The 14,705-nt window shown below is 38.3% G+C and overlaps 1 protein-coding gene across 2 annotated transcripts in view; it reads left to right on the top strand.

The window, feature by feature from the left end:
* The window catches only part of Fbxo9 (F-box protein 9), a 49,587-nt gene extending 36,782 nt beyond the window's left edge, over positions 1-12,805 (top strand). For both annotated transcript variants that reach the window (XM_076858591.1, XM_076858590.2), the window contains exons 8-13: positions 5,597-5,715; positions 5,916-6,006; positions 6,979-7,074; positions 7,390-7,483; positions 8,984-9,135; positions 12,225-12,805. In XM_076858591.1, the coding sequence (XP_076714706.1) occupies positions 5,597-5,715; positions 5,916-6,006; positions 6,979-7,074; positions 7,390-7,483; positions 8,984-9,135; positions 12,225-12,333 (661 nt within the window). In that variant the 3' untranslated portion in view covers positions 12,334-12,805. The remainder of the gene's footprint in view (positions 1-5,596; positions 5,716-5,915; positions 6,007-6,978; positions 7,075-7,389; positions 7,484-8,983; positions 9,136-12,224) is intronic.
* Positions 12,806-14,705: the final 1,900 nt, after the last annotated feature.

Below are 14,705 nucleotides of genomic sequence, written 5' to 3'. Positions count from 1 at the left end.
AGGTTTGGAAGAATTCCAGATATTATTTCATTGAAAAGATTGTGTATCCCATTATTTTGTTTTTCAGAGCCTTCATCTATCCCAATAAGTCTTAAATTTGGCTTTTTTGTTTGTTTGTTTGTTTTTGTATGGGGGATTGACCCCAGGGGCACTTAATCATTGAGCATGTCCTTAGCCCTTTTTATTTTCTATTTTGAGATGGGGTTTCCTAAGTTGCTTAGGGCCACCAAGTTGCTGAGACCGACTTTGGACTTGTAATCCTCTTACCTCAGCCTCTCAAGATGCTGGGATTATAGAGACATGCTACGACGATGCCTGGCTTAAATTTGGCCCCTTGATGTTATCCCGGATTTCTTGAATATTCTGGTCATAGTCTCTTAACATCTTTATGGTTGGCTTTATTTTCACGATTATATACCTGAAAATCTGTCTTCAAAATTGTCTAATTTATAGGTGATGCTTTTCGTTGAATTTTTAATTGGCTTTCTTTGACTCTTTCATTTCCAGGATTTCTGTTTGGTTCTCAGAATCTCTCTTCATTGAAAGTAATCTTTCACTTCCTGTATTTTCTCTCTAATTTTATTGTTTACATCTTCTTTTAGCTTATACAACATTTTAATTATGAACTTTCTAAATTCTTTCTCTGACATTTCCTCCACTGTGGTGTCAATGGAGTCAGTTGTTGAAGCATTATTGGCTCTCAATTTTACCTATCTCCTGGAATAGTTATCACTTCTACTCTGTGAATTTCTTTCTCTTAAGAGCCCTAGGTTGGGTGAATATCCATTTATTGATGTTTTAAGTCAGTGTGTGACCACTGCTTGATCCATTATCAGCACCACTTTGAGAGGTGCCACTGAACCCTATTTACTACAATCACTTGAGAGCCAAGCCTCATATTGTTCAAACTTAGGAAAACCAAAAAGCTTGTTGATACTGTTCTCCCAGTTCCTCAAATCCAGGTATAAACTTTGTAGTAAAGTTCTGGGATAGGTTGAAAAATAAGTTATTAAATTTAGCAAAATTGCTATAACATTAAATGAGGACTAAAAGGAGGGAAGAAGAAAGATTGGGTAAAAAAAGAGAGATAGAAAAGAATAATGTACACCAAAGTAGAAAGCAGAAATGAATGGTGGCTGTTTGTGGTAGTAGCAGATAATATAAGAGGACAAATAAACAAAGATAGAAAGGTTGATTCCAATTAATGCTTTAAATAATTAGAGAACATGCATTCAGCCAGGCACTGTGGAGCATGCCTATCATCCCAGCAACTTGGGAGGCTGAGGCAGAAGGATCACAAGTTCAAGGTCAATGTCCGCAACTTAGCAAGGTGCAAGCAACTTAGCAAGACCCTGTCTCAAAAAGTAAAAAGGGCTGGGAATGTAGCTTAGAGGTGAAGTGTCCCTGTTTTCAACCAAAAAAAAAAAAGAAGAAGAAGAAGAAGATATACAATCAAATGGATTAAAGGTAAAATGCAATATTGGCCTTTAGGGTAATAATTGTTAATCAAGTTAGAGGATGATATATGTGATCTAAGTTGACATTAGAGTTATTTATAATAAACCATGCAAAGGTGAAGAAAATTCTTGTTGAATCTTGGTTTGGATTTCATTTGACATTTAGCAGGTGTTCATCATTCTTTGACTGTGGATCCCTCCAGAGTTGCTAGGGCACAGGAGTCACTTCCCTAGTTCCCATGGACTACCCACCAGCTGGTTATGGTTTGCCACCTCAGGGGCCTGCAGCTGACTACTCGGAGGGTGCAGTGTTTTGTCTGTTGTGTGTGGGAATTCAGGATGCAGGCTATCATATGTGGACCATCCCTGTGCTCCTACATCATGGTGTGGTCACCCATGCTGCCATGCTGTCTCATATCCTTGAGATCACAGCCTGCAAAGATTAGCAGTAACACTGGAGTAGGGCAGTGGCCCACATTGCTATGGGCTGCCTATTGCTGAGGTAGATTTGTGGCCCAAGATCACTGCAATTTGTCACAAGTGATGCCAGCTGGAATAGCAATCTGATGGACTGGGGCTATGTGTCTTACCCATGCATTGGAACTATTCCACAGGTTCCATCCACAAGAAGGCCTAAGGATAGGGACCATTAGGATCTGCTGAGTATCGGGTTTTAAATTATCCAGTACTGAGATCTATCACAAACTCTTGTGCTTACTGAACTGTCCTATCCCCAGCATGTGGGGTCTTACACCATGCTATGCTGCCCATAGTTGGGGTAGTATTGTTGAAGGCAGACTTCTCCAATCCAGGCTGATGGTAAGATGAGTTGTGCCTGAGTCTCACATCCACAAGGACCTGAATAGCTCAAGGGTGCACTAGGGCCCATGCCACAGCTGGCAGTGATGCCGGCCAAAACATAGTTCATCCCACTGGGATGCAGGTCTCTGCTTTGTGCTGGAGCAGTGCTCCCCCTTCTGGAGCACTGGCCTGGTGATAACTGTGCTACCCAGGGTTGGAGAGATGGCTAGTGGAGATAACCCCTTGTCTGTCAAGGCTGGTGTTGAGCTGGGTTGTACCTAAGTCTCCCAGCTGCAAGTAGCCTGCACTGGGTGTGCCTATGGTCCATTCTAAGGCTGGAACTGATGTAGGGCAAAACTCAAGTGTATTATTGGCACACAGGTCTCCACCAAGCGCCAGGGCTGGTCTAGAGTCTCCATCTGTGAGGTGTGGCCTGTGTATAAGGCCTTCAGTTTCTACCCCAGTGTTTGGTATCACCTCAGCAGGACTGGTACTAGACTCCAAGGCTCTGCTAGCTTTTGTACCGTACTTTCCAGTGAGTAAAGTCTTGCTCTCCTCTTTATCACGTAAGGAAAAGTGGTAGCGGGAGTCGGCCTCCTGACCTAAATCAATTCCATAGGCTCAGTCCTGGGTGTTGTCCTGACAGTAGGGGTTGGGTTTTTGCCCAGCCTGGGTTTCACCATGGCAGGCCTGGTACTAGATTTTAAGTTCAAGGCCTGGTCTTAATTCTCTGTCCATGTAGAGCTGCTTGGAGTTGGCAGGTGTGACAAGGGCATCTCTTTTCCTTCTTCAATGCTTTTTTTCCATTTTGTTATACTGCAGGCACCTGATTTTCTTAGCACTTGAAGGTAGTTTGGTGCATAAGTAGCTGTGAACAGTTTGGTATTTCTATAGAAAGAGATTACAGGAAAATCTTAATTCAAGTGTCATCTTGTTATGCCCCCTTTTTAAATTGAAACGTACTTCTTTACAATGTATATTATAGTAACCCGATACATGTATACAGTGTACCTCAATCAAATTGGGGTAATAAGCACTTCCATCTCCACATACATGTATACAGTGTACCTCAATCAAATTGGGGTAATAATCTCTTCCATCTCCTCAAATATAAATTATTTTTATGTGCTGGGAATTTCATATTTCTAGTCATTTTTAAATAGCATAAATCATTTTTTAACCAGTAGTTACTCTGCTGTGCTATAGAAAACCAGAACTGATGGCACCTAAGGCAGGGTGGAATCTTGCCATAGGTGTTGTAGCAGCTTGGGGGTTTTGGAGGGTAGGGGACATCCAATGTGAGTTCCCTTTTAGGAGAAGGGCAGCCACTCTTAGCCAGCTTCCCAGATTGTACTTAAAGCTTGTAAGGACCATGGAAGTTTGCAGTTAGGATACCAGTCTCCTGGTGCGATAGCAGTTGCTGGTATTTCCTGCTTCCCTTTTATTAGCAGTGTGGAGCTCCTCGGACTGGACACTAGGATTGAAGTTGTAATTTACTTTGTTCTTTTCTCCATGTTGCCTTTCTAATTCTCAATGCTGTTTAGAGTTCTCATCACTTCCTTGCTCATTTCCAGAGTTCTTCTATAATCACTCTCCTTGAAATATAGGTTTTCCTTGATTGCCCTTCTTCTCTGTGGTAGAGTTGCATGCAGAGCACCTCTCTAGCCATTTTGGATCCTTCGTCTTCAACTGGCAGATTGTTGGTTTTGTTTTTGTTTTCCTTTTAGCACTCGAACTATATTGTCCTTCATTCTCTTGGTCTTTAAAGTTTCTGTTGAATCGTCTGCTGCGAGGCATATTGGAACTTCCTCACAAGTCATTTGCTTTTTTTTTTTTTTCTTTCTTTCCTTTTATTTTTTTTTTCTGATTTCAGTATCTCCTTTTGATCTTTAACAGTTTGATTATGATATGTCATGAAAGAGTCTTATTTGGATTTGTATCTGATTGGAATTTTTTGAACTTCACATACCTGGATATTTATCTTTCTCCAGGTTTGGAAAGTTGTCTACTGTTATTTCTTTAAATAAGGTCTTTACCAGGGCTGGGGATGTAGCTGAGTGGAAGAGCACTTGCCTGGTACTTGCAAGGCTCTGGGTTCAATCGTCAGCAAAGAAAAAGAAGGAAAGAAAAGCTTTCTATTCTTTTCCCATTCTCTACTCTTTTGAGCACCACTAATTACTACATTTGCTCTTTTGATACTATCCCATAAGTTTCCTAACCTACCTTCATTCTTTTCTTTTTTCCTCTTCTTGACTGTTCAAATTACCTATCTTCACAGATTCTTCTGCTTGATCACTTCTTCTGTTGATGCTCTGTTGAATTGTGTCATCCATTGTATTTTTCAGCTCAGGATTTCAGATTTTTTTCATTCAATTTCTGTTAAATTTATCAGAGTCTTGTTCTACCATCTTGATATGCCCTCTCTCCCACAGTGATGTCTTTTTAGGGGGTACAAAATAAGGACTCTTTACCACTGAGCCATTTTAATTTTTCATTTTGAGATGGGGTCTTGCTACATTGCTCATGCTGGCCTTGAACTTGTGATCCTCCTGCCATAACCTCCCAAGTCTCTGGGATTAGGCATGCACCACCATGCCTGACACTCCCACAGTGATCTTTTATTTATTTTTTATTTTTTTACTATTGATGGACTTTTATTTTATTTATGTGTATATGGTGCTGAGAATCGAACCCAGTGCCTCACCATGCTAGGCAAGCACTCTACCACTGAGCCACAACCCGACCCCCACCACAGTGATCTTTTAAAAACATAAATCATGCATAAAATGTTCCATTGGCTTCCATCTTGTATAAATAATCACTCCCTGCTATAAGGCACTTACCTCATCTGCTCCTTACTACCTGTTAGATTACGTAGTCTCTTCTCACCTTGCTGCAGCCACATGCTACTTCTGACTCTTAGCTGAGCCCACAGGTCACCCTTTGGCCTCTGAGCCTTGTACTTATTGTGGTTGCTGCGCAGCGTACTCTTTCCCATCCCTGCAATACCTTCCCAGAGACCTCTCCCAGCCATTCTCTCTGAAGTAGTCTGTTTCCTCAACACATTATCATTCCTGTCCACTTATTCTACTTTGTCAATTGAATTTTTGTACTGAGTATACTGCCTGAAAGTTTTCTCTCTCATTTTACTTTTTACTTTCTTATCATTAAAGGAGCAGAACCTTTCCCTTGCCTTTTATTCTCCCTTGGAACTGTGCCACGCAGGTGCTTAATAAATACTTGTTGAAAAAAGGATAGCTGATAGCAAAAATTTTTATGGCTACCTATAGGTTACCTTTTTATATTTGATGTTGTCCTTTTTTTTTTTTTAAACCTAGAGACCCTGAAATATGGCGTCTGGCCTGCCTGAAAGTGTGGGGCAGAAGCTGTATTAAACTTGTTCCTTACTCATCATGGAGAGAGATGTTTTTAGAACGGCCTCGTGTTCGATTTGATGGTAAGTTGGACCCTAGAACCCAGGAGAAATAATGATATGTGATGTATTTGATAATTACATGATTTTAATTTTCTGTAATAAATATAAGTACTATGAGCATATTTAAAGGAAACACAATAAAAATAAAGCTGGATATGTGTTATGATTGTAACTTTTAAAGTTTTATTTATGTGCTTTTAAAATTTTTTTGTTGTTAATAGGCGTGTATATCAGTAAAACTACATATATTCGTCAAGGGGAACAGTCTCTTGATGGTTTCTATAGAGCCTGGCACCAAGTGGAATATTACAGGTACAACTGTAGTAAACTGAGTGAGTGGAAAATTCTCTCTCCAAGTATTAGCTCAATAGTTATTTGGTCTGTTCTTTGTCACATTTGGTTTATCCACAAAAGCCCCTTGGTGTTTTTATCCAGTGTTATGACATAGAAACTGCACTCAAACCAAAAGTTTAATGTAAATTATATAATTCCTTCTGGCCTCTAAATATATTTTCAAGCTCTCTTTTTCTTTTGTCATGGCTTTACCTATTTACCTTTTCAAATAGCTTTTTTTTATTTAAAAAAATTTTTTTTGTCAGTGGATCTTTATTTTATTTATTTATATGTGGTGCTGAGAATCGAACCCAGTGCCTCACATATTCTAGGCAAGTGCTCTGCCCCTGAGCCACAACCCCAGCCCTTAAATAGCTTTTTATCCAGCCATAGTTATTCACAATTCACCAAATATTACTGTCATTGAGAAATAGATGTATGTATTAATTATCAGATTTTACTTTTTGTGTGACATTAATTAGTGCTTTAGAAAAGCATAGAACTTTAATAAAAGAGCAATATTTCATTTTTATTCAGTGAGTGAAATTAAGTTTACCAGTTCCCCCTAAGGGAAATGGGAAAAAAAAAAAAATGCCTTTAGTTCTTTGTCACTGGACTAACAGATTGTCCATCAAATTTGCTTCAGTGATATTTTTTCAGTTTTTTGGCCCATGGTATTTCAGTTTTGGTTTCAAAACTATGAACAGGTTTAGATACTGAAAAATCAGGACTTGTTTTATGCTTTGTGTGTATAGTATGCTTTGATTTTTTTATTTTCCTTTTTCTTTTTTTTTTTTTAATATTTTGTAGTTGTAGATGGACACAATACCTTTATTTTATGTACTTATTTTAATGTGGTGTTGAGGATCAAACCCAGTGCCTCACACGTGCTAGGCAAGTACTCTGTCACTGAGCCACAACCCCAGCCTGTTGATTTTTCTTTTTATGTAGATACATAAGATTCTTTCCTGATGGCCATGTGATGATGTTGACAACCCCTGAAGAGCCTCAGTCCATTGTTCCGCGTCTAAGAACTAGGAATACCAGGTAGTATTTTTTTGTAACTTTCTATGCAGTTCACATTTTCAGGTTCATGTAAGCTAGTGCTTACATTAATATGGATGATTAATCCTGGATAATCATAAAAACAATCATCGGGGTGGGGAAGACAGTTGTGAAAATACCAGGGCCTCTTCCAAGAGAATATACTTTAGTAGGTTTGGGGGGACTTGGAATCAAGGTTCACTTATAACCTGATTGTCTTTAGGCAAGTTGAGTAAATGCTATTGTAATTCATAACTTCCTAGATTATTTATCAGTTACTGTGAGTATTTAAGTAAAGTGTTGTTTTTTATTTTTTAGAACCGATGCAATTCTGCTGGGTCATTATCGCTTGTCACAAGATACAGACAATCAGACCAAAGTATTTGCTGTAATAACTAAGAAAAAAGAAGAAGTGAGTATGCAAGGTGGAATTGAGAATTTTCTTATTTAACTATTCATTCAAGCATTCTCAGAATAAAGTACTGTTTTATTATACTACTTCACAAAATATATGGCAACTTAAAGTATATGAGGGGAGCTAGAGAGTTTCCTTTTTTTAGTCTAGTGATTTTATACATGAAAGGTAAAGCCAAAAATCTCCTGTGAAAAAATTAAACCTGAATATATTTTCTATCTCTTCTCACTTTGAATCATAGAGGTTTTTTTCTTTCTAAGTTAACCATATAGTATATATAAAGGTATCTTGGAGAGAATTTCAGGGGTTTTTTTGGTTTTTTTTTTTTTTTTAATTTTAATATTTTATTTTTTTAGTTCTCGGCAGACACAACATCTTTGTTTGTATGTGGTGCTGCGGATCGAACCCGGGCTGCACGCATGCCAGGCGAGCGCACTACCGATTGAGCCATATCCCCAGCCCAATTTCAGTTTCTACTAGAAATCTGCTTTTCTTCCTCCTGTTCTTGCAGAAAAAAAAAATGCTAAGCAAATGTGATTACTGATATATTCTGTATTCTAGAGTATTTTAAATTCTCTTAACAGATTGAAGACCTAATTTTGTATACAACTTTCTCCTTATGTATTTTTTTAAATCTTGGTTAAAAAACATAATGTGTATGTAAGAAATCAGTTGGTAGGTAAGTAGAATAAGTATTTGCCTATTGCCTTTGTAAATAGTAGGTTTCGAAAGGAATTTGTTGTATGAAATCCCTCTTCTCTAGCCTCACGTATCAAAATAGGGCAGCATTTCATCTGTGAGTCCTCTCTGCTTGTAACCACCTGTCATTGGCTTCTCTGCCTCCCTGAGAATGCAGGGCAGCAGTCTAAGGAACAGAGATAACTGCTTTGACTACAACCATGAGTGTTCTGAGTCAAAATTGGGAATTATAAGACTCTAGTTGTTTAGACTCTGTCTAATAAAAGTGTTTAGGAAATACCATGAAGATTGTCAGTTTTCTTTTATAACGAAACCATTCACAGTGTTTCCATTTTTGTGCTTTAGCATTTACAAAAGTGTGATTTAATGAACTTTGCACATCTATTTCTTCATTAAGTTTTACTCTGCGCTTTTTCTGCAGCTTGTACCAGTTTATCACATTCTAATAAAATATTCCTAGTGTTTTTTAGTAGAAGGAAGTAGTAGGTTTAAGGAATGGTAGTTTAACTTTGGTTAATTTGACCTTTCTGGATCTTCTTTTCTTCAGTCATTAGTAGAAATAATGCTGTCGTGTTTAACACATGGAGTTATTATGATGATGGGGGAAACCTTATATTTTTAGAGTGCCTGCCATTTTTCAAAGAACTTGTACACTTTTATATTAGTGATGCCCAAGACCGCTCTCTATTTTGTGCAAATATGGTTACTTCCAGTGTTACTCTTACATAATATATCACATAAATGTTTATATACAAGTGTAATAGGTTTGTTATTGCTCATGCACCTTTTCTTTTACAGAAACCACTTGACTACAAATATAGATATTTTCGTCGTGTCCCTGTACAAGAAGCAGATCACAGTTTTCATGTGGGGCTACAGCTGTGTTCCAGTGGCCACCAGAGGTTCAACAAACTCATCTGGATCCATCATTCTTGTCACATTACCTACAAGTAGGTGAATGCAATAAAAAGTACCAAAATTAGCATAAATGTATAGTTAATATCCAGCTCGGGAAACTCTTAAATATTTTCAATTTGCATAACAAAGCAAAACCACAATGTAATACTACTGCAAACCTAAAAAATGGCCAAAACTAAAAAGGCTAAGCCTAAGTGAAGAAGTAGAGCATGCAGAGCACTCTCACAGTGAATTGGTACTACCATCATGGAAATGAAATTGGCATTTTATTACTTACTTATTCATTGGCATACTCAAGGCACTTTTAAATTTCCAGATCATTTTTCCTCTCCTACAGTTCAGTATTATTTTTTAGAATTCCTTAAGATGAATCAATGGAAATAAAATGAAAAATAATAAGATTTCATGTACTTCAAAGTCAAACATAGTAGGTGACTTGTGTTTAAAGGTCCTTATGGGGTAGGATTTAACCTGTATGGAATAATCAATGAACTGAAGAATGTGTGTGAAAAAGGAGCAGTACAGAAATAAGTTAAATAAAACAAAGGAATTGGAAGTGAAATACCAACTCATGTTGATAAATTAAAGTTAGCAGGTGGTAGATTTGAAAGAATATCTGTATATGACTAAGGATTCACCATTCAGATTGAATCCAAAATCCTGAAAGTTTGCAATCTTGACCATATTATTGAAAACTTTCCTCGTTATATTTCCACCTTACAAATGACTTTTCCCTACTTATTTGGATAAGCTCTGACAACTGAGAATATTTTTCTTTGTATACCTTAGCTACCAGTCCTTTTGCTTCTGTTTGTAATTTGGTGCAAAGAAAGAAAAACCATTAAGTAGAACCAAGCTAATAAGTTATAGCTATATTTCATGCTTGACCCATAGAAAACTGGGATTAGGTATTTTAGTTTGTTTGTTTTGTTCTGGTTATTGATTGTTTTGATAGTATTGAGGATTAAATACAGGGCCACTTTACCACTGAGCTACATCCTCAGTCCTTTTGAGATAGGGTCTTGCTTGAAGCTGGCTTCAAACTTGCAGTCCTCCTGCCTCTGCCTCTAAAGTAGCTGGGATTGTAGGCAAGTGCCACTGCACTCACTAGGATCTGTCTTTAGGACAAAAAGGACATTATAATAGATGTTGTTTGAAGCTACTAGTGATCACATTGATTTATTTTAATATTTGCAAAATTGGGCTGGGGATGTGGCTCAAGCGGTAGTGCGCTTGTCTGGCATGCGTGCGGCCCGGGTTCAATCCTCAGCACCACATACCAACAAAGATGTTGTGTCTGCCGATAACTAAAAAAATAAATAAATATTTAAAAAAATATTTGCAAAATCACTTAAATTTTCTGCTTATGTCTCTTTTTAGTGGGAAGAGTGTAATAAAAGGCTGTGGTAGCATAATTTATCATTTGCTTTTCTTCTTCTTCACCTGTTATTTTTCCATTGTGGAAGCAAGTATTCTGTTCTAGGAATATAATTTATTTTGAAACATATTTTAACAAGAGTTTTAAATTATCTATATGTATCTTAGAAATTCTCTTAGGAGTATTTAGGAATATGTTTGAAGGACATAATAAAAGTACCACATTGTAGGGTGCAGTAGCATATACCTATAATCCCAACTACTTATGAGGCTCAGGCAGGAGAATCCCAAGTTTGAAGTGAACTTGGGCAATTGAGTGAGACCCTTTCTTAAGATAAAATGAAAAAGGCTGGGGTTATAACTCAGTGATAGAACAGTTGCCTAGCATGCATGAGACTCTCAGTTCCATCCACTGCACCACAAAAAAAAAAACATTTTTTTTTTGTTTAATATTTATTTTTTAGTTTTCAGCGGACACAACATCTTTGTTTGTATGTGGTGCTGAGAATCGAACCCGTGCCGCACGCATGCCAGGCGAGCGTGCTACCACTTGAGCCACATCCCCAGCCCCAAAAAAAAAAAAAAAATTTAAGATTGCCAAATACCAAAAACAACCTGAATCTCCGAAAGAAGAATTAAATAAATTGTTCAGACAGGCAGTATAATGTAGAGGAAACAGGATTACTGTTTTACTTTTTCATTACTGTGAGACCAAAATACCTCATAAGAACAACTTAGAGGGAGAAAAAGTTTATTTGGGGCTCATGTCTCAGTCCATAGAAGCCAACTTCATTGCTCTGGGCCTGAGGTGCAGCAGCACATCATGGTAGAAGTGTCCAGAGGAGTAATGATGGAGTCAAGAAGCAGAGAGAGGAAGGGGCCTCTGAATGAACAACCTTTCTATGCCGTGTCCCCAGTGACCAAACTCTCCAGTCAGACCCCCACCTATCTACAGGTAGCACCTAGTCCATTCAAACTAGGACAGAATGATTATGTTGCAGCTCTCACACTCCGATCATTTTACCTCTAGACATTCCTGTATTAACAGGAGTTTTGGGGGAACACCTTCTCTCCAAACCATAATAATGATGGAGTATGATCCCTCCATAGACAGGTGCTTGGGAAAAGCATGAGAAGTACTTCATATGGGTGGTAGTAACCTTTATACTTTCCTAAATTTTCTAAATGTTCTACAGTGTGCCTAAGTTACTTAGAACTTACTGAGATAAATTAAAAATTAAAAAGTTAATGATGCACAAAATAAACTCACCCCTACAAACACAGAAGGTTTCTAAAGGAGTTGGAATTTTCCTGTTAGTCAGCTTTTCATCACTATGAGAAATAACTGAGGAGGAAAGATTTATGTTTCAGAGGTTATCAGTCCATGGTGGGACAGCTCCATTGCCTTAGGCTGAGGTGAGGCAAGGGAAGGTTGCTCACCTCTTGGCAGCCAGGAAGCAGAAAAAGAGAAAAAGGAAGGTTCCAGAGACAAGAAATTTCCTTCCAGGACATGCCTCTAACTAGGCCTCACCTCCTATAGTTTCTGTCACCCTCTATAATGCCATCAGATTGTTCATCAGTGAGTTAACCCACTGATGAGCTCAGACCTCTCATAATTTCAGTCACTTTCCATAAGCTCCACCTTTGAACATTGCTGCATTGGTGACCAAACCTTCAACAATTGAGCCTTTGGGAGATGTTACCAATCCATACCAGTACTAATAATTTTGTGTTTTCTTTCCAGATCAACTGGTGAGACTGCAGTCAGTGCTTTTGAGATTGACAAGATGTACACCCCCTTGTTCTTTGCCAGAGTAAGGAGCTATACTGCTTTCTCGGAAAGACCACTGTAGAGCCTCAAGTCCAGTCCCATCACTGTTGCATGAATAAAAGTATATAGTGCAAAAGAGCACCTAAGTTATAAATGTACATATATATATATATGGAATTGGAACTTATTTTAAATTGTTGGAATTCTTTGAAGAAGAGTATAAATTGATTATTTTTTTTTATTTAAAGGGATAGTTGATTCTTGGGGTGTTTTGTTTTGAAATTATAAGTTATTTGAGCAAATTTATGTTATGAACAACCGTAATAGAGGTTTTAATCATGTCCTTTTTCAAGCAAATTTCCATCACATAAATTGTCTTCTGCCTGATCATTTTAATATCTAATTGCATCAGGAGAGAGCTTTACGGAATAAGTATTTTATTTTCTGCATGACATAGTGTCTTTGCACTAAGGCTCAAAGTGTGAAAACTTGTTCTGGATTTGTCTGAAACTGTTGAACCAATAAAGATCATAAATGTTTCTTTCAAGGAAATATATTTGACTGAAAATGTGAGATTATTTAATAAACAGTCCTAGGATAGCCAGCAAAGACTTAAAAATCACTGCCTTATTTCAGTATTCATCTTTATATTTAGTTGAAACTATGTTCTGACTTCATCCAGATACTATACAAGTGTGTGTTGAAGAGTGAATCCCTAAGGACTGGAACTCTTCAATAAGCTCATCTGACTCAAATCTGCTTCCAAATTCATATTGACATTAAAAAAAAAAAAAATGTTCCCACAATTCAGTATGAGGCATTTTAGAGAGCTCATATGTTAAGACTGATTGTGTCACTGGGTTTTCATCCCCATCATCAATTTTCAAGTTATAAAAGAAAAAAAAAAAAACACATGCCTAAGATAAGGCAGATGTCCATGGTATGACTCTTTTTTTTTTTTTTTTTTTTTTTTTTGAGACAGGGTCTAAGTTGCTGAGTCTGGCCTTGAACTTGGATCTTCCTGCCTCAGTAAGATTATAGATGTGCTCCACATGACTATTTTTGATAAATTAATAGAACATATGATTGGCCCATAGTCATACAGCTAGAAAAATATATTCTTAAGGAAAGTGGAATTTGAGAAGTCTGGTGTTTTGTAGTTTGTTCCTGGATCAGGTTATCTGTTCCAGGTAATGGACACTGAGTTCAAACAGGGATACTTTTGCAAGTGCTAAACCAACTTTCTCTTATTTAGTTTAGAGGTAGAAACAGTAACTTTTTACAAAGTAGATTCTCTCTATACAATATTTTTTTTAAATACCAGAGCAACATACATTTATTTTGAGAAAATGAGAATACACAAAGAACAAAAAGACAGGCAGCGGAGCAAACAGAAACTAGAAACCCAAATCTGAGTTTGTAGCTAGGTCTGTGTGGGCCTGTCTGAGTCTAGCAAGAGCTTTATTGGGCCAAGCAAACCCTGGAAAGTCAGAAAGGAGCATTTTTCCCAGGAGAACACAGGTTAGAAAGGCTGGAGAGATACCCATTCTCCCCAGCCCTATGAGTCCTGCAGCTTGCAGGGGATGACAGGGCTGGCTGTAGCAGGTCAGGAGACTAGAAGGTTGGGTGTGAGGGTACTTGGCTCTTGGCTTGCCCACCAGGCCCACCAGCTCTGTCCCTGGCTCCCTCCCCAGTCTAGCACACCCACTGGATCAGAGACGTGCCAGGTGCCGCACCAGTCTAGCACTCACTTGGGCCCTCCAGACCTTGAGTCCCCAGTCTCCCAACCCTCAGACCTTGGACTACAGCTCAGCCTACTAGGCCCACGGCTTCACCAGTGGCCCATAGCCTTGCAAGCCAGGCTGCCAACTGGCTGCCAGGCCTGTCTGGCCCAGCACACATCTTTGCCACTAGTCCACAGGACCTAGCATCTGCCCCTGATCCACCTGGCCCAGGCCAGCTAGGCCCCTAGGTCATGGCCAGTTGTGTCATTGCCCAGCTGCAGCCCAACTTGTTCAACACACCGATCCACTACTAGGCCCATCTACCCCAGCTAATGGCTTCACCATTTGTCTTACCCAAACTGATGTCCCAAGAAGGGAAATTGGGAAGTCTTAAACCCCCACCTTCAACTCGATGAGCAACAAAATAAAAAGGAAGGACTCGACAACCCACATATTGATGCTTAGACCATACCTCAAGAAGAAACAAAAATAAAATCAGCTGGGCATAGTGAACATATATTCACTGACTGTTTTGTCCATGATAGTGGAAATGACTCCTTAATTTCTTAGCATTTCACCAAGATTTTTCCTTTTTTGTTGTTGTTTTCCTTTTTGTTTTTGGTTTCTATATTGAGTTTTTTATTTGGATGTGTACTGATTGATTCAAGCACTTCTGTACATACACATACTTGTTTCTCCTCATTTCTAGCCCCCCACCCCCTTTTTTTCT

This window comes from Callospermophilus lateralis, chromosome 6 (genome assembly GCF_048772815.1).
Source record: "Callospermophilus lateralis isolate mCalLat2 chromosome 6, mCalLat2.hap1, whole genome shotgun sequence".
Lineage (NCBI taxonomy): Eukaryota > Metazoa > Chordata > Mammalia > Rodentia > Sciuridae > Callospermophilus > Callospermophilus lateralis.
Note: the sequence above shows the minus strand (reverse complement) of the source record. Positions and strands in the feature narration are given on the sequence as shown.